The sequence below is a fragment of the Hetaerina americana genome, unplaced genomic scaffold (assembly GCF_022747635.1).
Source record: "Hetaerina americana unplaced genomic scaffold, ioHetAmer1.1.p SCAF_1, whole genome shotgun sequence".
In the NCBI taxonomy this organism is placed as follows: Eukaryota; Metazoa; Arthropoda; class Insecta; order Odonata; family Calopterygidae; genus Hetaerina; species Hetaerina americana.
Window position 1 is genome coordinate 76,160,785 of NW_027286069.1, and position 22,648 is coordinate 76,183,432.

The following is a 22,648-nucleotide window of genomic DNA, read 5'->3' on the forward strand; positions in this document are numbered from 1 at the left end:
CGGGACTCTGGTCAGTAGTCCAACGCTGTACCTCCTGGACTACCGCAACCCACACACATATATATATATATTTGTATATGAGTGTATGTTTCTGTATTATTATGGGCAATCTACCAGTTAAGGTAGGTTTTCAATGGGCAAATGGTATAGCAACAATTCCTTAGTCTCTCTTGACAATTCACAACCCAAAATCCAACATTACAATAAACCTCTCCTTAATTCTGCATACCCCTTCCTCCCTCAATTCCTTTCAACATGCCTATCCTATTCCTGCCCCTTCCTCGTTTGCATGCCATTCTCCCCTCTATCGCAGTCCTCAATATCCCACTGCCTATCAGAACACTCTGCATGCATCTTTCCTGCATCCCTTTAATTTCTCCCAGCAATCTCTTTCTCCTCTCCCACCATATCTATCACTTCCTCGTTTATTTTCCTTTCTGTCCACTTCACCTTTGCCATCCTTTCCACTCCCTCATTTCAAAAGCCTCCAATCTATGCCTATCATCCTGCTTCAGAGGCCATGTTTCCATGCCATACCAAACTACACTCCATATGAAGGTTTTGAGCCTTTTCTTAACATATATAGAAATATATAATATATATGTATATATATATGTGTATATATATATATATATATATCTAGGTAAAAAAATACATATAGGTGCCCAGAGTGCCTTGCCCGGGAATCGAAACCCGGGTCCCTCTAATCAGCAGTCCAACGCTCCATCCCCTGGACTACCGCGACCCACATTTAATTGTATATTTATACACACATACATATATATGTATATATATATATACATACATACAGGGTGCGTATGTATACTTATATAATCTTATAGTAATCGTAACCAGAACGGAGCGAAAGCGGACATGGACCTTGAACTTAATCGGATGCAGTCACTTTCGAGTCGTAGGTCGTGAACCGAGCGTTCGCTGACCGGTTCTTTACCCTATGGATCTTTCTCGGAACTGTTTCTTTTCGTAGCACGACGAAACGTTTGAACGTCTGATGAATGTTTACGACAGAGTACGTTAGCAAAGCCGACGGTATTCCCGGTCGTTCTTGCTGCGTAAGCTTGAATGATGTATCTGCCGCTTCTGCGTGGTTGACTTAGCCTGCTATTGTATTTGACATTAGTGATTTATGTGTTTTGTACTCATGTCATTGACTCTTATTAACAGATGCACCATTTATATAATTTGAGGAACTCGTATTTTTTGGAAATCAACGTCCGTTTATTGCTGCTGTTTCCCAGGAGGGCACCAGGATTATGGTGTGAAGTTTAGCTGTAGGAAACGGGACTACTATTATTCATAACTTAATGTGTTACTCGTATTTTTGAGGTAATGTCTCCGTGTACTGGGGGTTATCCTGTTCAAATTGTCGTGTTTTTGTTGTTGTTCTTCCCTGCAATAAGTAGGGCAGGAGTTTTTGGAGCGTTTAGTAATATATTTAGCGGCATACATGAAAGAGTGCTAGATTTAATTTGCTCTCATGCATCTTGCTGTAAGAGTCATTTGCAACCATCAGGATGGCCGTGGATGCAGGACAGAGGTAAGTCTTGTCAATTCATTTGCGTACGTGTTCCCGGGAGACCATAGACCTAGGTTTAAAACTTCGTGGTTTTCTCTCACTAAGGCTACAATTTTCTTTGATATTCCATGTAAAATTTGAAGACGAATGTTGCCGTTGTCGAAATGTCCTGTGCCCATAACTCCCCGCCAACGTTAGTCGGGATATTACGGTGATTCTTTACCAAGTCGGTTTGTCTAATGGGCTAGTTTTTTCCTTCCACGCTATAGACTTGTATGTGTGTGTGTGTGTATATATATCTCTTGCTAATATACCATCACGTGATTCCTGCAAACCTTTTTTTATTAGGTATAGAATCATGACTGTATTTTGTTTGTATATCTTTAAGGCTCTGATTCATGTGAAAGTTAATCTAGAAACTTACCAATTAAGATCCAACCTCCACAACTATTCCACAAGAGGTAAATCGAATCTAAATACTACTTATTGTAGATTGTCATCAACTTACAACACATTTCACAATATGAACATACGACTGTATAACTATCTGCCTACTCAGTTGAAATCAGATGGTATCCAGAGTTTCAAGAATAGGGTATATACCTGGTTACTTGCTCACCCACTATACTCATTGGATGAATTCTTTTGTGACAATTTTCATCACATTTAAGAAAGTATGTTTATATGTTAAATAATACTTATATTGACGACATTTAATATGGTTGTACCATTTTTAAAATAAATAAAGTATTATATATATATATATATATATATATATATATATATATATATATATATATATATATATATATATATTTATATATATATTCTCCCCTCAATCACAGTCTTCAACATCCCGCTGCCGGTCAATACCCCCTTCATCCACTTTTCCTGCCTCCATAGGATTGCTCCCAACAAACCCCTCTCGTCGCCCACCATACCAAGTCCTTCCTTGTTTGTTTTCTTCTCTGTCCACTTCACCTTTTCCATTCTTCTCCACACCCATATTTCAAAAGCCTCCAGTCTACGTCTATCCTCCTGCTTCAATGACCTCGTTTCCGCACCGTACAGAGCTGCGCTCCATATCAAAGTTTTACGAGTCTTTTCTTAACATCCTTACTCGACGTCTCCGTTGGATGGGATGAAGGGAGGAAGAAAGTACTCGGAGCTGAAGAGGGACCTGAAGTAAAGGAGGATGTTGTGTTTTGCTAGGGGTCACAAATTATTTAATTAGTAATTATGTCCATCCAAAAACCTACCTTAACCGGTAGATTACCTAATAATAATAATAATATATGTATACATATATATATATATATATATATATACATACACACGCACACATACATACACATGCACGTCTATAGCGTGGAAGGAAAAAACTAGCCCATTAGCATATATATATATATATATTAGCTCATATGTATATATACACACACACATATATATATATATAATATATATATATACATACATATATATACACACACACACACATACTGACAAACATCTTGCATCATGGCTTCCGTTTTCATTTATTTCATGTTAATATATCTTTTAATGTGTGACCGTTGGTTCTACTGTTTGGTGGGCTCCGAGCTAAGATAGCGTAGCATACTTGTGTGGTCTAAATGTTAATAATATTAATATGATTTCTTTAAGCATTTATTTGAATTATGTATTTCATCATCCATTTGCTCTCCTGCAGACTTCTCAAACGTCAATTTTTCCATGATGGGAGGATAGATTGTTGATACTATGTCCTGTACTGAATGTTCATTTCCTTTCGAGGGATGCTCCACCTTCACCTCCCCTGACATCACGCTAGCCTTCCTTGAAGATCACTGGTGTTTTCTGCCAAAGTTTGGGAGTAGAATTCCATATGGTCTCTTTTCTGCTGTATGGGCCCATGCGCTCTCATAATGAGAGCAAAGTTAACTGAACTTGGCCCATGGAGAGCTAACCCACGACTGCATCTCTGCCGGTACAGACTTATGATTTCTCATTGACACCAACACACTTATTACCCTTCCTTGAGATTTTTAAAATTGGGAATCTACCATTGAAACAATGTTTTGAGTGAAAAGGAAATGAATCAAATTTACAGTCTCACACCACAAGCTACATTTCTTAGCCTCGCCTAGCGCAACATAGTTTACAGCATTCTATCACCATTCAAAATTGTAAGTAATCACTCTTCTTAGCTCCTTTGAATTCCACCCAGCCACCCTCTCTCCTGTCCCAAGGTGCTTGGTACTTCCAAAGTTGAGTAGTTTCATGCGTGATATGGTGGAATTCTAATACAATAAAAAATGGATCGTAGCAATTTTCCACTGGATAAGGTTTATTATACGATTGGGTTTTGATGTATTACATCATCTTTAGGTACCAAAATGAAGTCAAGTGCCATCTTATATACATTTTTACAAACCGGGACGAGGGGGTGGATGTAGCAGGAAAGGAGGGAGGGGAGAGATGGGAAAGGTTGGCATAGGATTGCGAATTACAAAGTTTGAAACATGCTAAAAACAGTGCACAAAGTCTATGAGGTCCACTTGGGTGATTAGCGACTATGGCCAATCACCTATCAGCAGCAGGAACGGCATCAGGACTCAAGGGGCGGAGGGGGGTAGTAGTGTCTGGAAAGTAGGAGGGGTTTGGGAGAGAGCTGAGAAAGGTTGGCATAGGAATGCAAAATACAAATTTTAAAGGTTTAAAAAACAGTTCCCACAAAGACTCTGAAGACCACTTGGGTGATTAGTAGCCATCTTCGATTTAAGGATATGTGGAATCTCTTCCATGAGATCACGCGCTCAACAGTCAACAAGTTCATTCCCAGGAAATTTATAAAAGATAACATGGAACCTATATGGTACAACAGGGATGTTAGAAAAGCATTGCAACGTCAAAGGCTATGTCATGCCAAGATGAACAATATTAGGGAAGATATCTGTAGCGACAAAAGGAATGAGATCACTTATGATTACAATACCTGTATATCTAAGGCCAATGCCAGTAAGGTATCTCGGAAACATTAAGTGATTTCAAAAGGATAAGATTAGTGGAAACTTTGAAAGAGAATCCGGAAGTATTTTGGTCATATCTCAGAGAGGTTCTGGGAAATAAGTCAACAGCTAATTCACTTAAAAAGGATTAAGGCCAAAGAGTAACCAGCAGTTTGGAAAAGGTTAACTTAAATTTGTTCTTTCAAAGCATCTTCACCATTGTCTCATAGAATATCTGTGATAGCTTACCAAATCGATGCCAACTGATGCTCAAAGTTGAAATATCATGTAATGGAACATGACATTTGCTGAAAAATATTAAGCCCAATTAATCCTCCTGACCCAACCAAATACCTGCTTGTTTATTGAAGGATCTAGTGGCAGAAATTACACCATATCTAAAAATCATGTTAAAAAGTTTCTAGTAGATAGGGTATATATACACCGGTAGGAACTGAGCAATTGCAGGCCTATGTCCCTCACATCCATTCCTTGCAAGTTTATGGAGCATATAGTGACTAGTTCGATCGTGAGACACCTCAATAATCAGGAGTTATTAATGAAAAATCAAAATGGTTTCGAAAAGGGTCGATCCTGTCAGACATAACTTGCACTTTTTGTTCATGATATTCTTATTTTGGGAGAGAGCAATGTTCCAGTGCACACGGTTTTCCCAGATTTTAAGAAAGCCTTAGACAAAGTACATCATAATAAACTACTCAGATAGCTAGAAGCATATGGCTGAGATAAAAATATCCTGAGTTGGATTAAAGACTTTTGGAATGGTTGGTAACGAAGGAATAGTAAACTACTTGGAAGGCTAGAAGCATATGGATTTGACAAAAATATCCTGGGTTGGATTAAAAACTTTCTGAATGGTCGGTTACAAAGGGTAGTCATTGATGGAGTTAGCTCAAATGCAGTAGAACTTACTTCAGGTGTTCCCCAGGGAAGTGCTATTGGACCTCATTTATTCCAACGTAGTGTTAGGGGCATTTACTTCATAGTCACTGGTAAGATAAGTTTATTTGCCAACGATGCAGCAGTTTATAATGATATCCGTAATCCTGAGTACACAGCAGCTTTATCAGATAACTTTAATGCCATACAACATTGATGCGACACTTTGCAATTTGAATTAAACTCAAAAAATAGGGTAGTGATAAATTTTTGGAAAAAGAACCGTTCCCTCCCTAATGCCTACTGCATTGGGAACACCAAAATGAAATGTGTAGACTCAATTAAATACCTAGGCGTTACCCTCACTCACGACCTCTCCTGGGTGAAACACATACAGGGAATATGTGAACAAGTTAACAAAAAATTTGGCTTTATTAGAAGTCTACTGGGCAAATGTGATGAAAAGGTCAAAGAGAAATGTTATCTTTTGCAGGTTACGCCTCATTTAGAATATGCTTCTAGTATATGGGATCGTCACGAAACTGGACTGATGGCCGAATTGGATTGCATGCAGTGTGGAGGAGCTAGATTTGTAAAACGTTGTTATGATAAACTTAGTAGTGGATCAAAATTATTAGAGGAGCTAGGTTGGGGATCACTCATGGAGCAAAGGTTAAATTACAGATTAAATCTCTTGCATGAATTGGAAGGATGTCTCCGTAGCAGTGATGCTGAAAATATATTATGACCTGATCACTCAGATCATACAATGATAGGAGAGATATTACCAGTAAAATTAGAGAGATTAAGTGTAGAAAAGATAGATATAGGATCTCATTTCTTTCCATGAATGATAAGGGATCAGAATAACATTGTCTGACTGCCGTAGGGGTAAAAATATTCAGGTCAAAATTAGTCTGGCTTGTATTCACCCCCTGCCATACAACCTTGTGGTGGCTTGCAGGTACTAAAATATCTATATCAAATACTTATCAGAAGCATGAACAGTGGTAGGGAGCATGGGGGAGGGTAGAGGGTGCTCTATTTTTGACAGTTTCAAACTTTGTATTTTGCAATCCTATGCCAGCCTTTTTCTTCTCTCACTTGCACCCTTTCCTGCTACATCCACCTCCTCCTTGAATGTAACAATGGATATAAGACGGCACTTGACCTCATTTTGGTACCTGAAGATTATTTAATACATTGAAACCAAGTGTTACGATAGATCTTATTTAGTGGGAAATTGTTGCTATTCGTTCTTTATTACCTCCTGATTTGTTTTCTCCTCCAGTCATTTTACTCTTTCAATTCCTTCACACACCTGCAACTGAAACACCTCAATCTATGCCTCTCATTTTTCCTCATTGGCCAATTTTCCTCACCATTCTAAACTATGCTCCATATTATGGTTTTCGCTAATCTTTTCTTTACATCCTTACTCAAGATCCTTGTTATCAAATACATAGTGGAGGTTTCCTTGTCTAATTTTTTTATTATATCCCTATGATTTCGCCCAAAATACCTCCTAGATAAGTGAACTGTTCTACTCACTCTAGTTCTTGCTCTCCAATTTTTATGTTTTACTTTTCTATTTCTCAAGAACCTAATTACCTTTACCTGTTTACATTAATTTTCATCTCATGCCTTTTATACTGATTTTGTAGTTTGCTAACCAATGGTTATAATCATTTGGCTCACTGGCTAAATAAATCTTGGTCATGCACCTATCTTATTTTATTAGTTCCTGAACTTCATTAATTCCTATCTCTAGTTCTTCCAATACCTCCTTTGCCATTTATTCCACATGCTCATTGAAAATCATGGATAATGGGATTGTAGCAAATCCATTAATTTTGCCCTGCTCACTTTATTGAATTCCTTTCTGAAGTTCTTAAAGTAAGCAAATGTATTTTGGATATATGCTATCATAATTTCTGTCATTTACCACACTAATTTTTTCTCTCTTCATCTTCCTTTCTGCATCACAAAAACCTGTAATGAATGCTTCCATGATGACCCCAAGTTTCAGAACCATACAACTCTACACTCCACCTCTAAGTTTTATTTACGAAGGTAGTACGTACACGCAGTGTTTCTTCCTCAGTGAGGTGGCTGTAAAGGTATCTGACCCATTGGTGTTGCCCTTTAAGTGATGCCGTCATGTTAAAAACACTATTGATGAAGTCAATGAGAAACTATCTGTCCCAAGAAGTAAGATCTGGTGCTTTCCTGGTATCTGCTTAATGAAATTTTCTCGGATCTTCCACCAGGTCAGGGGTTCCATGTTGGCCAACGTTTCAACACTCAACGCGAGCATCATCCTCAGGGCTAATGAGTGCCAACTCTGCATTTTAGCCATCTTATATGTATGTGTGGCCATGGGTCAGGTGACTCGTGATTGGTCTGTAGTGGAGGGAGAGATGTTAGAGCCTCTCGATAGGTCGCCATGGCACCATGTTATTTTCCTTCCTTCTTTGGCCTTCATCAGCATTGGTTTCCACGCGTTACTGCGGGAATAGCTGAAATCTCTATTGAAATTACATCTTTCCATTCATATTTCAATAGATTCTTTAATAAATCGGTCCCAATAACCAACAGAGTGGGAAAGTAATTTTGTTCCATCAAATTTAATGGCATGGTCCATCCTGAAGCTGTGTTCAGCGAGAGAGATTTAAGCTATTCCTTCAGTAACACGTGGAAACCAGTGCAAATGAAGGTTCAAGAAGGAAGCAAAATAACATGGTGCCATGACGACCTATCGGGAGGCTCTTAACATCTTTCCCTCCACCATGGACCAATCACGAGTCACCTGACCCGTGGCTGCTTATGTACAAGATGGCAAAAATGCAGAGTTGGCATTTCCGCCATTGCTTTCTTTGAATTGTATACAGTGTTGTTGTTTTTTCCACCCTGAAAAGGAGTCATTCCTAAAATGAGGTTTCTATTATGTTATTGTTATTTACTTTATAGTCTATTCTTTTTTCAATGTACCTTTCATGATGGAAATAAAACCTTTTTAAATCATAAAATCAGAGTTGGAACTCATCAGTCCTGAGGACGATGCTCAAGTCGAGTGTCAAAACGTTAACCAACATGGAACCCCTGACCCAGTGGAAGACCCAAGAAAACTTCATTATCTTTCCTGTGATAATATAAATGGTAACCATTAGTAAATGAATCCTGGCAATAAGGGACTTGGCCCAATGGGTTGGGTGTTATGTCTGAGCTGGGAAAGCAAGGCCTCAACTGATGTCATCTCCAACTGGAAGTAGTGGAATGAAAGAGTTGAAAGAATACCACTGTGGTTAGGATAGGCACATGAAATGATAAGGCAATGATCAGGACAGATAAGTTAGAAAGCATGAAGAGATTTTGCAACAGGAAGTGTTGATATATTTGGTTTGTTCGAGGTGAGATGGAGAGATAGTGTAACTCTAGTGATAGTTACAGCGTAATTTCTAGAAAGGGGGGTGGAGAAGATTTAATATGCAATTGCTGTATTGCTGATAAGGAAGACCATACTCTCCAATCTTGCTTCCATCTCTCCCTTTGCAATATGCAACAGCTCTGTGAAAGTAGTAAAATTTGATAATGCTGTTTATAATTATATATCTTAATATAATGCAGTATAACTGGTTCCTTCCTGTTTTTCTCACTTGTGCCTATGTCTGTGATGGGTTTGAACCAGTTGTTAGTTATTATTAAAATGTTTCTTGCAAAATTCATTCCTTTCTCTCCATGGCATTATTCTTAAATGGTACGCTACTACTTCCATCCCATCTTTCTCTTCTCCTTCTACTGCATTCTAATTTCATAGCACTGTTGGGTGTTTCCTTCCCAACTTGTTTCCAATTATTTCTTTTAATTTTTTGAACTAGCTGTCTACTTCATCCTCATGGCTACTACTTGTCTGCATGCACACCAGGAATATCACTAGTTTGATGGGGGTCTTCATTTTTCTCTACCTATAAAATTGTGTCGCTAATGTGCCTTACATTTTCCACCCTTCTCCCTTGTGCCACCCATTCAGTCACTCCACATTTACTCTCCTTCATAACCCCCACCTTCTCCAAGATTAATTAAGTGTTAACTATTGTTATAGTAATCCCTACTGTCCCCTCATCTCCCCTGACACAAACCCAATATATCTATACTTCCTATCTTTATTTCTTTCTTGATGTTTTCTATATTCCTTTCCTTAAAATTGTCGTAACATTCCATATCCCCATCTGAACCATTGTGGTACTCTTTTTATAGATATGGATGAGGTTGTCCTTCAGTGTCACTTGAAAGCCTTAAGTGAACCCCAAAAAATTTGCCTACCAATGTCAATAAATCATAAATTAAGAAAAATTTAGTTCTAGACTGCTAGAAGACCACATTAGACAAATGAGGGATGCATATGTGTCTACTGCTGTGCAGACCATTTTAATGTCAGTACCATTACATTATACCTGTGTGAAAAGGCAAGATGGAACCGAGTAGCTACATTTTGTAGGCATACAGTACAGTAAAATATGTACAATATTCCTTCTTAGCTTGAAGATTTCTTAAAATTTCATAAGATGCATCTTCCTTAAAAAAATAACATCTTCACCATCTACCTTTGGAAGATTTTCTTAGGTTCCTCTGACATATTCAGAAACTGAAGAAACTTGAATTGCATAGTGGAATCTTATAACAATAAAATTTGCTGGAAAACTAATGGGAAGCTGGCCACTGACATTTCATCAACATGTCTGATGGGTGCCTGAGAAGAAAATGGCCATTTAAAATTTACTTTTTAGCTTTCTTCTTCTCTATTATTTGCATCAACCTTTGTTGTGCTACAGATTGCACTGATCTAAGTCACCATTCTTAGATGTTGGAAACTACCTTATTCCCTCGGGTTTTTCAATTCAATTCAATTCAATGTGAATAGTCTCCTTAACAATCTTTGGGGAATTAATGCACTTGACCTCTTCAATGACCATTATGTATCTGCAAATTTGGATTGAATCAGATGCCCCCTTAAATTTATATCAAACATCCTGTCAATTAGGATTTATTAAATAAATTGTACATTTTATTGATTAAGTTGAATGATTGATTATTTTTCTTTAACATACCAGAAAATCTTCTAGATGAATCACTCCAATCAAAACTGTTTGGACAGCATTTGGTGCAAGATGTGGTGCTACGTGGTATTTCACTGCATCAGAACAAGACTGAAAGTAGTGTCTTGATTTTAAATTTGTTAAGAAAATTTAATGATCAAGAAAAAGAAATATTGCTGTCTCAATTGATAAAAGAGGATAATCCGCATGAATTATGGAATAATGGAGTGGAAAAATATGACGGATTAATCTATGAAGAATATAATAGATTAAGAAAATTATTTGGGGAGGCTTTAGTGATATTTATGTATGGACCCCCTGGAACTGGAAAGAGCTATACTAGTGAAATAATTGCTGAAAGTCTTTACAAGAAGGGTTTGAATTCACCCTTAGTTCATCAATTTGGAGGAGAAGCTATCATTTCTCTTGAACATGATCATATTAAGTATTGGGTATGTATCATAGAAAAACTATTGATTATTCAATTTCGAGTGCTATGGTGAAATAGGACATTTTAATCTTTTCTTTAAGAAATAAATATCTAATGACATATAGACCTATTGATAAAATGTTGCATTTATTTGTTTCCAGTCTTATAAGCAAGATGATTTATGCATTTGTTTCTTTTTCGCTATTCTTTACTAATTTTGTTATCAATTGTATATCCCCTAGTTAAAGGTGTTGAATTGGGTTAATGGAAACATAACATATTGCCCATATTCAATGTTCATATTTGATAAATTTAACAAAGTACCTATGGATATCATCAGCTGGGTGATGAAATCTGCTAACAACATTCGGAGCAGGTGAACTTTTCATAGCATTATCATTAATGTGAAAAAGAAAATCATGCACCATGCTGGAAATATAAACATAAGATTAGTTCCTTTGAAATTTATCTCAAGGAGGACTTTTATGAGGTTTTCAATCTTAAGTACCTATTTGTATTTTATTTTTTCACAGGCATGCAATTTTCATATTCATCATGAACACTGGTGACTTGAGCACAATGAAAAAGATGAATGCATTATATGAGGCGGGGAAAATAAGAGAGGATATAGAGATGGATGATGTGTATAAACCTGGCTTTGGGGAACTTTTTTGTGAGTTTCACCATAGTCTTATATTCTCATGATATTGAGCATAAGAAGTTTACTTCTTTTTCGGGAAAAATAGGTAAAACAAAATTTAACAAGCATATAAGTAAGTACCTTATATCAGTTCTGGAATTTCTGGCAATGGTATGTAAAAACTGGTTGCCTCTTACTAGTCAATCACTCTGTGCAAACTGATTTTGTATAAATTAGTGACAATGAGAGTTAACCATAACCAAGCTGATGAGTTAATTACTAGGAGAACCAAGGTTATAAGAGCTTGCCCAAGGTTTCCTACATCATCTGGTATTTTTTACTGATAATTTTCTGTGATATTTTCATACATACTTTTCTGCGCCTGATAATAAAAGTACAAACAGGCACCTGACTGCCTGGAACTTAGGATAATGGTCTAACAACTGCTAAAATAAGATTGCAATGGTGCTAATAGGGGAAGCAGAGGGGGCTAGGAGTAGTCAAAGGAGAGTGAAGGAAATGTAAATGAACCTCCAGTAACTTATCTTTTTACTATGCTAACATTATGTAATTTAAGCATCAGACTCCTAATTTTAAAAAAAGTGGAAAATATGTTTGACACTCTATGGAATATGTGGTAGGATACCAAATGTTATCTTCTCAGAGTTGTATATGAATCAGAGGTACATTTAAGGGCCCTATCTATTACAAAATCTAATATAAGCATGGAAATGCATATCACAAATGATAGAGGGAGGTAATATATTTAATTTCACTTTATTTTATGGTTTAACAATTATTTTAGCTTTCTATTACATTTAAAAATTAATGAAGATGGTAAAAAATTTGCCATAAAATCAATTGGGTTTTATATTAAAAAATGCTCAATTTGATTTTGGTAAAAAAATAGTGATATTACTAGCCTAGCAATGAATATAAGACTCGAACCATTTTAAAAAGATTCAAGGCTCCGGAAAAGAAAAATAAATTGCTCCCACAATTCAGAGTTAGAAAAATAGACTTAATGTTTAATTTCCAAATCAATGATTGACTCATTATCTCATTCATGTTCTAGTGCTATAATTTATATTCGTTGAAGTATTTTCTCTTAATTTATAGGGTTGGTGTCTTAAAACCTCTGTGGCACCTTCCAGTTCAGTCATTATCAGTATTTCAATCCAAAGATTGATTGACTAACCCCTGTACTCTTTCCTTTCTGATGCTAAATCTTTGTTAGGCCTTTCATCTAGCATTATCTTTACTGAGCATCCTACTTTTCCCTTGGTCTTCTTCCTTATGGGGAGTTTGATAGTCCAATGGTATGATCACTGGCTATAGAACCTTGATTCAACTCCAGGTGACACATCTGGTAACCCTGAGCTTTACTCAAGCTGTTTGACATTTTTTGTGAGTGCCAGGTGTTCATGGGAAACTGCAGGTGACTCTGGGAGGAACTGGCCACCCTACCTTGACATGCGTAGTTCACCCACCATATAGGGCTTACTACATAATCCTTGAGTGTGAGCACTATCCTCACCTATTCAACCAACCTTAAGATTTATTACTGTAGTTTTTTCTTCCTCATGGTACCTTCTCTTCTTAATTCCTTTAATTATGTTGCTGATGTATCCATTATGCAATGCAACAGTAGTTCATTTTTTATGTTGTTTTAAGGGACAATTTTGTTTATTTCTTTTGTCAATTTCTTGTTACTTACTTTTATTTATGGTCTTAATCTGTAGCATCCTTGGAAGATAAATATGGATTGCACCAAAGTATAGAAGAAGAGATATTTATTAATGGGAAGCTAAATAATCCTATATTTGCTCCTTTCTTTCCATTAGAGGAGCAGCATGTCAAAAATTGCATAATTGACCACTATATTAATAAAGGTGTTTATCCATCCAATGAGATGATCAGGTAAGAATTTTTGTTTTGTTTTTCTTCCAAATACATGGTAGTCTGGCATGGGCATCCCTGGAACTCTGTTTTTGTAATATTGGTCATATCCTCCTGCTATTCCACCGGCAATGCCCTCACTGTTCATGAATCTTTGGTCCCTCAACTGAATTGGGGTCAGACCAGAGGGAGAAATCATTTAGACCTAAATTAGGAGATATGAATGAAGGTCCACCACAGTCATGGTGGATGTTCTACAGTATTTTCCGTGGGAACTGGTGGAAATTAAAGAGTATATGATCCAATCTTGCTATTGCCATAGGAGCCAATCCTGTGAATGCCACTGAATCACCTTAGTGCATGTGAACAAGGGGAAAGAATAACCATTGTTTCCTTGTTTTTTATGTTGAAGTCTTTGATTTGATGTCAGTTAGAGTGCTGTTATGCATGTTTTTATGTTAATGGATAAATGTGCTGTCTTGCCTCATTGAAAGAAAAATTGCAAATTTCTTTGGCATATAGAAACTGTTTTCTCTGATTTTCAAGCCAAATATTCATTCCATAGCTTTGAGTTCAGTGGTATGAGGTTGAAAGTTAGAAATATATGAAATGATGCATTTGGTAAAATTTTCTTTATTTGGAATCAATTTTTTAAGAGTAACAAGTTACTCTTATTTTTTAATAGTTAATTAAATCTCAATGAAAATTGCTGCCAACTTAACAGCTACTCTAGCCCCACAAATGCTTATGGTAGATGCCAAATATGATTAGTTTGAAAAGTAAAATCAACCCAGTGTCCTCTGGAATTCTAGCCCAACATTCTTGGTAGGTATGAAAGGTATAGGCAGATGTCAGAAATACTCAAAATAATGTATTTACATTAAACAGGTATATGTAGTTGAACAAAGTAAAAGTTAAGTATTTAAAATATGTATAGAATAAACAGATGATGCCTTTATAAATGTTGATAGACATCTCTTCATTAACAGTGTTGACTCAAAAATATAATAAAAAACCACAACCAGAGTAAAATAGGTATGATTAAATGTATTATTATTTTCATTTTTGTATCCTGATGATTTCTTCAGCATTTTTTGTGGAGATTCTTGGTGTATTCTAGAAATTGTAATTGCAAAATTTTACGTTTCATCCCGCAAGCTGGTATTTTGACAGGGTGAGGAATATAAGCTTAAAAATGTTTTCATTTTTAACATTTCAGGTCTATTCAAAGCCATGTCAAGTATGAATCTGTTGGAAAGGCCAAATTTTCCACGTTAGGATGCAAACGTATTCATTCATTGGTGACAAGTGCCCTCTCCAGAGAGCGTACATTTCAGGAGAATGATGAATTATAAAACATGAATTATTCATTCTCATCTCATATTCTGGCTATGCTGTGGCCTAGAGCATGGAAAATTTGGCTTACTACTGGAAGGCTCCCAGCCCAAGCTGGTGCCATAACCCAATTCTGACCCAGTTCAATTTTTAGGCACAGCCATCTCCTACTGCTGAGAAGTCATATGTTTCTAAAAAAGTTTGTTTGTGTGAGAAATCTGGTAACAATTGATAACAACTCAGGTAATCACGTGTACTCTAATAGCATGTGTTGTTCTCATGAGAGAAAAAGAAGGATTGGGTAAAAACCGAGTCCATCACACGTATGAGAGCTATGACAGATCATGATTGACTGATTTCCATAAGGCAGTGAAATCTCATATATTTTAATATTTGATGCCTGTTTCCTAGTCATCACATCACATGGTACAGCTTGCAAAGGTATCCTATCAATAGATGATGAATAATATGACATACATGTATGTATAATAGGTATATGTACTGAAAGAAAAATTGAAGTATTTAATAATATGATATGTATGATAGAAACTGACGTGATCCTTCAGACTATTCCCTTTCAGGGAAAGCAAAGTCTAAGGGTTAGAGTTCAAGTTATTTCAGGAAAGTCATGCCTTTTTACTTGTTTATTCAATTCCAAATGGCACATATCACTATAAATTGTGTATTTTAATGCAGGCTGTGTAAAACATAAATTTATTATGTAATACAAATGTATTATACTACCACCATGTGTCTTACAGGAGGTATATGGACCTTACAGGACCTGTATATGAGGTCTGTACAAAAATAAATGAGACTGGTCTTCCTACATGCGAACTGCTTGACAGGTCACAATCAGTGAGGTGTTGCCTTCTAGTGGTGTCTGTGAGAAGTAAAACACTACCTTGCTTGTGGCTCTATCTTGACTTGTCTGTGCACATTAGTGATTCTTGTCTGAGATTGCACACACTTTTTCTTGCATCAGTGAAAGTGGAGGTGTTAGGGAAGTAGCATGAGTGCATTTTTTTATTTTAACCTCCGGAAAAGTGCAACTGAAACTAATGCAATGAATCCATGGCTCTAGCATAGTGTTTTCATTGGTACAACCGCTTCCAGTCCAGTCAAAAAATCTTAACCGAGAAGTGGACTACCATTAATATCAACAAACAACGCCCATGTCAACCGTGTGACTATTTAGTGCATGAAAACCATAGATTAACTGTCTGGGAGATTCCCAATGAAGTTGAAATTAGAGTTGGATAGTGTTCCACCATTTTGACCGAAGTTTTATGTTGTATCCAAATTTGTGGCGTTAGTGTTAACAGATGAGCAGAGGTAAAATGTCTTGACAGGCCAGGAACTGCTTGATCGTTCAAACAACTACCTAAAATTCTTAAAAACAATCTTCACAGGTGACAAAAACCTGGGTTTATGGTTATGATATAGAATCCAGAGCCCAGTCTTCACAGTGGAAGGGATTATCTTCCTCATGATCCATTAAAGCTCGGATGTCACGGTTGAATGTGAAAGGGATGTTGATGAAGGGGATGTCGATCATTCTCCTTGATTGGGAAACGATTATTCATTATGAATATTTCCCCGAAGGATTAGCAGTGAATCGGCAGCATGAAATTGAGGTTACGAAAAGTGTAAGACACACCAAGTTGCAGAAGATACCACAATTGTGACAAAATAAGTCTTGGTGCCTACATCATGACAACGTACTGGCGCACACATCATTGATTGTTACAAAGTTTTTGGCCAAAAACTGTACAGTGGTGATCCCCCAGCCACCCTACTCTCTGGATCTTGCTCCAGTGGACATTTTCCTATCTTGAAGTCCACCTCGAAAGAATGCTGATTTGAAACTATTGGAGACATCAAACAAAATTGTACCACAGACTTAAAGGCTATCCCAAAAGAAGCGTTCCAAGCAGCATTTGAAAGCTGAGAAAATGTTGGGAGCATTGTATTGGCGGCCAAAGGCTGTATTTTGAAGGCAACAAGCATGATTAATGGGTAACTAATAAATCAAGCATTTATTCAAACTCCCATATTTTTTTGAACAGACCTTGAATGCATGCCTTTTAATCTCCTTTATACAAGCCACATACTTAATTTTATGACCTACTTATCCCTGACAATTCTGGAAAAGCTGAAATAAAATAAAGTTCTTAGATTTAAATAATGATTAATTCGAATTTATAAAACATTTTGTCAACTGTTGTCCCACATTGACCCACCAGGAAACTGGATTTCATCCAAGTGACTCAGTTATTGTAATTGTCTGGCAAAGTCTTGGTCCCTTCATTAGCAGAAGACTTTCTCACCGCCTGGCCTCTGCAAGTCCTCTCTTAGTATCATGACTTTCTTCTCTCTCTTTTGGTAGCTATTCTCAAATTCAATCCATTTTAATGTCACTAAGTGTAAAGTACTTATTTTGTACCACACTCTTAAGAGGATACATCAAGTAATGACAACATAGACTACATATGAGATACATAATAAAACATAGACACAAATAAAAAAAGACACTTCTGGAGATATATTGTTTTGGCAGTCATGCTACCATCATCAGACGTACAAGTTGAAGAATATTTCTAGGAAAAATTCTTCTGCTTCCAATGGTGATGGTGGGACTGTCAAAACATAGATTATGAGTATTTTTTTGTCTTTGATTTAATAGTGTCTAACTTGCACCTAGCATTCAGTTGCATGCATTTTCTGTCACATTTCTCCTACTACTATGATGTCATCTGCAAACCAGAGCATGTTAATTTCTTTGCCATTCAAATTCACTCCTTTGATGCCAAAACTCCTTTTACTTAAGGGATGGCATTTCAACCTACCTCTACCACCCACTCCATGGGTTTTTCCAGAGTGCCTCCTCAAATCAAAGCCTTCCCTCCCACCCCCAATCAACTAGAGAATGACTCTGAAACTGAAATCTGACTGAGAATGAAGGACTCTGCTGACCATGTGGTCAATATTACATTCACTTCTCTCAACCCACAACCAATTTCTCTCCTTAAAGGGCCTCACCCCAAAGTCAACCACGTGACAATCCTTGTGGACACACTGCATTTCTGCAAAAATCTCTTGTGTAAGGTATTTTGGAATGCCCAACCTTCACCCTAGCAATTATCCAAACCCATACAAAATGCCCAACAAAGATTTTCGCTTGTCTCATCCCAAGAACCCAATCCCCTCCCCTCAAACCATCCGGTAGAAATTTTAATTAATCTCTTTTCCAAAATTTCCAACCCTTCTGTCCCCTAGTCCCTAAATCCCAAACCCAACCTGTCCCCTACCGAATTCTCAGCCCTAAAAAACATTATTAATATCCCAAATTTAATCATTACCTTTCCAGGCAAAGGCTCAACAGTGGTAGTTTTCAATACTATGAACTACACAAGGGAGCTTTCCTACCTTCAATTACCTCAGGTTCCAAATTCTGCCCATCGGGAAGAACTAACCCAATATCTGTTGATCAACAAGCTCAATGAAGGTCTATTCCCAAAAGATGTTTCCCTCCCCACACATACACCCCTTACTTTTATATCCTACCAAAGATCCATTAACCTGAAAATCCAGGCAATCCAATTTTGTCCTCCTATAACTCCCCAACGGAAAGAATTTCTATATTAGTAGACCACTACCTTCGGCCAATCATCCACTCCTTTCCAACATTCTTTAAACATTCCTACCATTTTCTGTAAAGACTCCATTCAATCTCATTACCTCTCCCCAGATACCCAAATTACCATGGCTACAATTGATGTCATATCCCTCTATACCTCCATTTTGCACCCAGAAGGTTTCTTCTCCCTCTGGTAATGCCTCTCTCAATGCCCTATGCCACATATCGCCAATGCTGAATTTCTTCTAAACCTTTCTGATTTCATCCTCACCCCATTCCTTGTGCTTCAACAATAAATTCTACCTACAGATCATGGCTTTGCCATGGAAAGTAGATTTAGCCCATCTTATGACAGCCTCTGTTTTGGTCTCGCAGAAGAAGAATTCTTCTCCAAACAATCCCTGGAACCCCTATTGTGGCTTAGATATATTGATAATATTTTTTCTCTGGCCACATGGTACAGAATCCCTTGAAATCTTCATCTCCGACCTCGACGCTACATCCTCTTGTTTCTTTCACCTCTACCATTTCCTCCTCCCAAATCACCTTCCTAGATGTCAGCATATCATTACAATAAATTCTACACTTCTGTACACATGAAACCAACCAACAAACAACAATGCCTCCCTTATACCATTTACTCCATTTCCATATGAGGGTACCAAATCTGCAATCATCCTGATTCCTTTGATAAATTCCTCTCAAACCTACACAATTCCCTCCTCCAACAGGGATACTGTGAACCCCGCCTGAGAAAATTAATCCAAAAATATGTATACACTCCCAAACCTTCCTCTACCACAGATACCAACTCCCTGTCAATTTGTACTGCCTAATACCCTGGCACAGGGTCTCTGAGATCCCATCATAAAAATACTCTGCCCCATCCTCAAGAACCACTAATTCGCTGCCAAGCTTTTCCCCTAATGCCCCTGCATTACATTCGAATGCCCCATCAACCTATCTGATCTCTTCAAATCAAGCAATCCACTTATTGATTTCCTGCCCTGTCCCAAAGCCACTCCCATGCCCTGCAGTATGCCGAGATGCAAAATGTGTCCCATTTTTAAAATCCAAATCCCATCCCTCTTCCTTCTACTTCTATCTCTCCCCACCCATTTCCTACTCCTGTGCCTCTGGAAATGTAGCTATATCCTGAAGTGCTAACTATGCCCTGCCTTCTACATTGGTCAATGTGCCACCCCTTAGCATTAGAATCAATAATCACTGCACTTCCTGCAAACATTCTTCCCAGTCTGCAATGCTCCCTATTCCAAAGCATGCCTTCCACTGTTAATATCCATTTAACAAATGCTATAGTGCTAACATTTTAGCATTCCTCCCACCCTCTGACCCCTCACTCAAACTAAATAAATTCCTATAGTCAATAATAAGAAACTAGAAAGCTCTAATAATGTAATTTTGGTCAGCCAGTGACCACCAATGGGGAGAGGTAAGGGCTTAACTGGGAGATAATGTCAAGTTGTTGGGTATATTACATTAAATATAGTATATTTGTGTTGGCCAATGCAATCTTACTCCATCAATTGAACTATTATTCATATAAATGAGACTTTTGTAGATTAAATATTTACATGCATATATGTTTTTAATAATATTTCTGAAGAATTCTTAATGGTTGATCTACAGTGACCACAAGTTCCATATCATAATTTTGGTCCATTATTGGCTATAGTTTGTGTGCATATCATGTCATGCACTTCGGGTTATATACTACAATCGTGATTTCAGTGTACACTGAATTATGTAATAATTCAGATGGTGAATATCATAATCATAATTTATTTGAAATTAGAAACAAGTTGGCAAGAGTTTCACTTTATTTTCCAAAATATTATTTTTTGAAGAGCTATGGCAATAAGAAGCAATTACTGTATATAAATTATATTAATGTGTATAACATTCCATGTATAAATTGTTGTTGAAGATGGATTGAGACCGGTTAAAGACCAGCTGGTTTTAGTGGAGCCATATAAAACAATTTAACAGCAATTGGTGAAGTACTCAGGGCTGCAACTAGGGTCTATGTCACCATGGGCTAACATACCTGTAGACTCTGGCACACCTCCTCCCATATAAATTGTACAGTTACTTTTTGTACGAAGAAATAAGTTCCCAGAAATATTCAGTGAACAGAAAACTATGTTGCCATGTTGGCACCCTCTCCCCTAGAACGGAGCCTGGAGCAATTGTCCTACCTGCCCCCTTCATTGCAGCTCTGTGAGTACTGTTTTTATAACTTTAGTTATACAATGCTTCTTCCTCATAATTTCCATGTTAGAAGGTAGCTGTGTACATGCCATCTCCTAAGATCTGGCAGCTGATATGTGACCCTGGGTCTTATGGGCAATTATTATTACTTAAAATTTGATGACTTGGTGAGCCATGAAGAACAGTATCCAGTAAATCATAATTTTGTAATGTAGGCAAAAGCTATACATTTTAATAAAACTATTTGACTTAATGTACTCTGGAGTTTAGTATGAGTGAACCTCTTACCAACCGCACTGTTGGATGGCTGTATTTGGTCTTCTTTTATGAACTCAACACATTGAGAATTTTGTAATAATGGAGAATTCTGTGATATGTTACCTTGAATGCTTAATGTAATGAATGTGGGTTGTGTATTAGTGTTTGCAGACACATCATACTTTCATACTGATATTAAAATGGACTTTGATAAATTTCTGTTTTGTTTCTATATATATGTTCTATCCATATCCAAATGTATTTTGTACTATTTCAGATGATAATATCATATCCTTGAGTACAAATTTGGCTATTGGCCCAGAGGCTATTCATGCACCGCTTGAGATTTTAGGAACCAAAGCCATTTGAATTTCTTAACTGTAATCTCTGGTTATAGCTAAAGTTATTTATATATATATATATATATATATATATTTATATATATATATATATATATATATATATATATATGTAAAACCAGATGCGCGGCATTTATACACGTTCATACTGAAAAGGTAATACCTGAAAAAGTATATTTACTTACCATACTGATTTGTGGTTAAACCTAGCAAAGCAAATTAATGAGGTATAGATTCTGATTTCTCCTGTACTTGGCCACAATTCAAATCCATCTTATTTACTCTAGCAGTGTATGTGTGTTTGAAAATTCAGAAAGAAAATATGTTCATGGAAAGAGGTATAACTTAACCCTCTCCTATCAATTACCTAAGCCGAGTTTTTAACTGTTTTAGCCTGCTTATGTGGACTTAAAAAATATATTTGCAAGTCATTTATTTGTCTTTTTTATAATTTCAGCTTTGTTCATTTTAGGTTAATATGGAACTGCCACTTATGCAGAGTATAAGGTTACTAATGCAGTGATGTTTACCACTCGAATTTGCATAGGTAGTATAGAATTGAAAAAAGGAATTATTGCCATATCTCTTAGAATATGTATGAGCTGCAGAAACTCATTTTATATTGTCCTCTAATACTGTCATTAATAAAAATGGGTTTGATCTGCAACTTGGGTCCTGACTTCCATTTCAATGGGTGATGTTTCCACACACAATTGGGCAGCACCACTGACTTTTTCCTAACTTGAAATGATATCATACAGAACTGAGTTACAGGAAATAGTTTATGAATGGGCAATATTTACACTCCTTAAGAACAAATGAAAATATCATGTAAGTCTGCAAGGCCCAAAATGATCCCATAGAAATCCATTATTATGCCAAATAATATTTTTAACAAACTTTGAAATTGGTCAAGTTATGATATACACAACAGAACTAATTGATAGCATTTAAATTTATTATGAATTGTTTAAGCAATAGAAATATTTAAAAAATGCATTTCCCAAATATTTGCTCCTGAATTTTTCATGAAAAATTATGAATTAAACCTTTGCCTTTAACATGCAGAAATTATGAAGTAGCTCTTTATTTAATGGAAGCAAAAAAGGTTTGAGTATTGATTGGCATGTTCACAACTCACAGCTGGGTGCCCACCTTCTGCAACAAACACAGGTAAGGATGCATAATTGTTTCTCATGCTACTTTTTTGATAGTTGCTGATCAAATTTTATGCATTTAGTTTAAGCTAATTGCTGGATTCTCACTTTGGACAATTGCAATATATTGAAGGAGATGAACTTTTGTCACAACAAAATT

General features: G+C 36.7%; 1 protein-coding gene across 2 annotated transcripts; it reads left to right on the forward strand.

The window, feature by feature from the left end:
* The first annotated feature begins 999 nt into the window (after positions 1–999).
* LOC139693617 (torsin-2A-like) lies at positions 1,000–21,166 on the forward strand. 2 transcript variants are annotated; one of them, XM_071591852.1, is made up of 7 exons: positions 1,000–1,073; positions 1,186–1,558; positions 10,554–10,990; positions 11,211–11,344; positions 11,502–11,641; positions 13,351–13,528; positions 14,727–21,166. In XM_071591852.1, exons 2-7 carry the CDS (start codon positions 1,351–1,353, stop codon positions 14,860–14,862), a joined length of 1,233 nt encoding a protein of 410 aa, XP_071447953.1. In that variant the 5' UTR covers positions 1,000–1,073; positions 1,186–1,350; the 3' UTR covers positions 14,863–21,166. The 2 variants fall into 2 exon arrangements, with proteins under 2 accessions (XP_071447953.1, XP_071447961.1); XM_071591860.1 differs by having other exon boundaries at positions 1,070–1,558.
* The last annotated feature ends 1,482 nt before the right edge of the window (positions 21,167–22,648 follow it).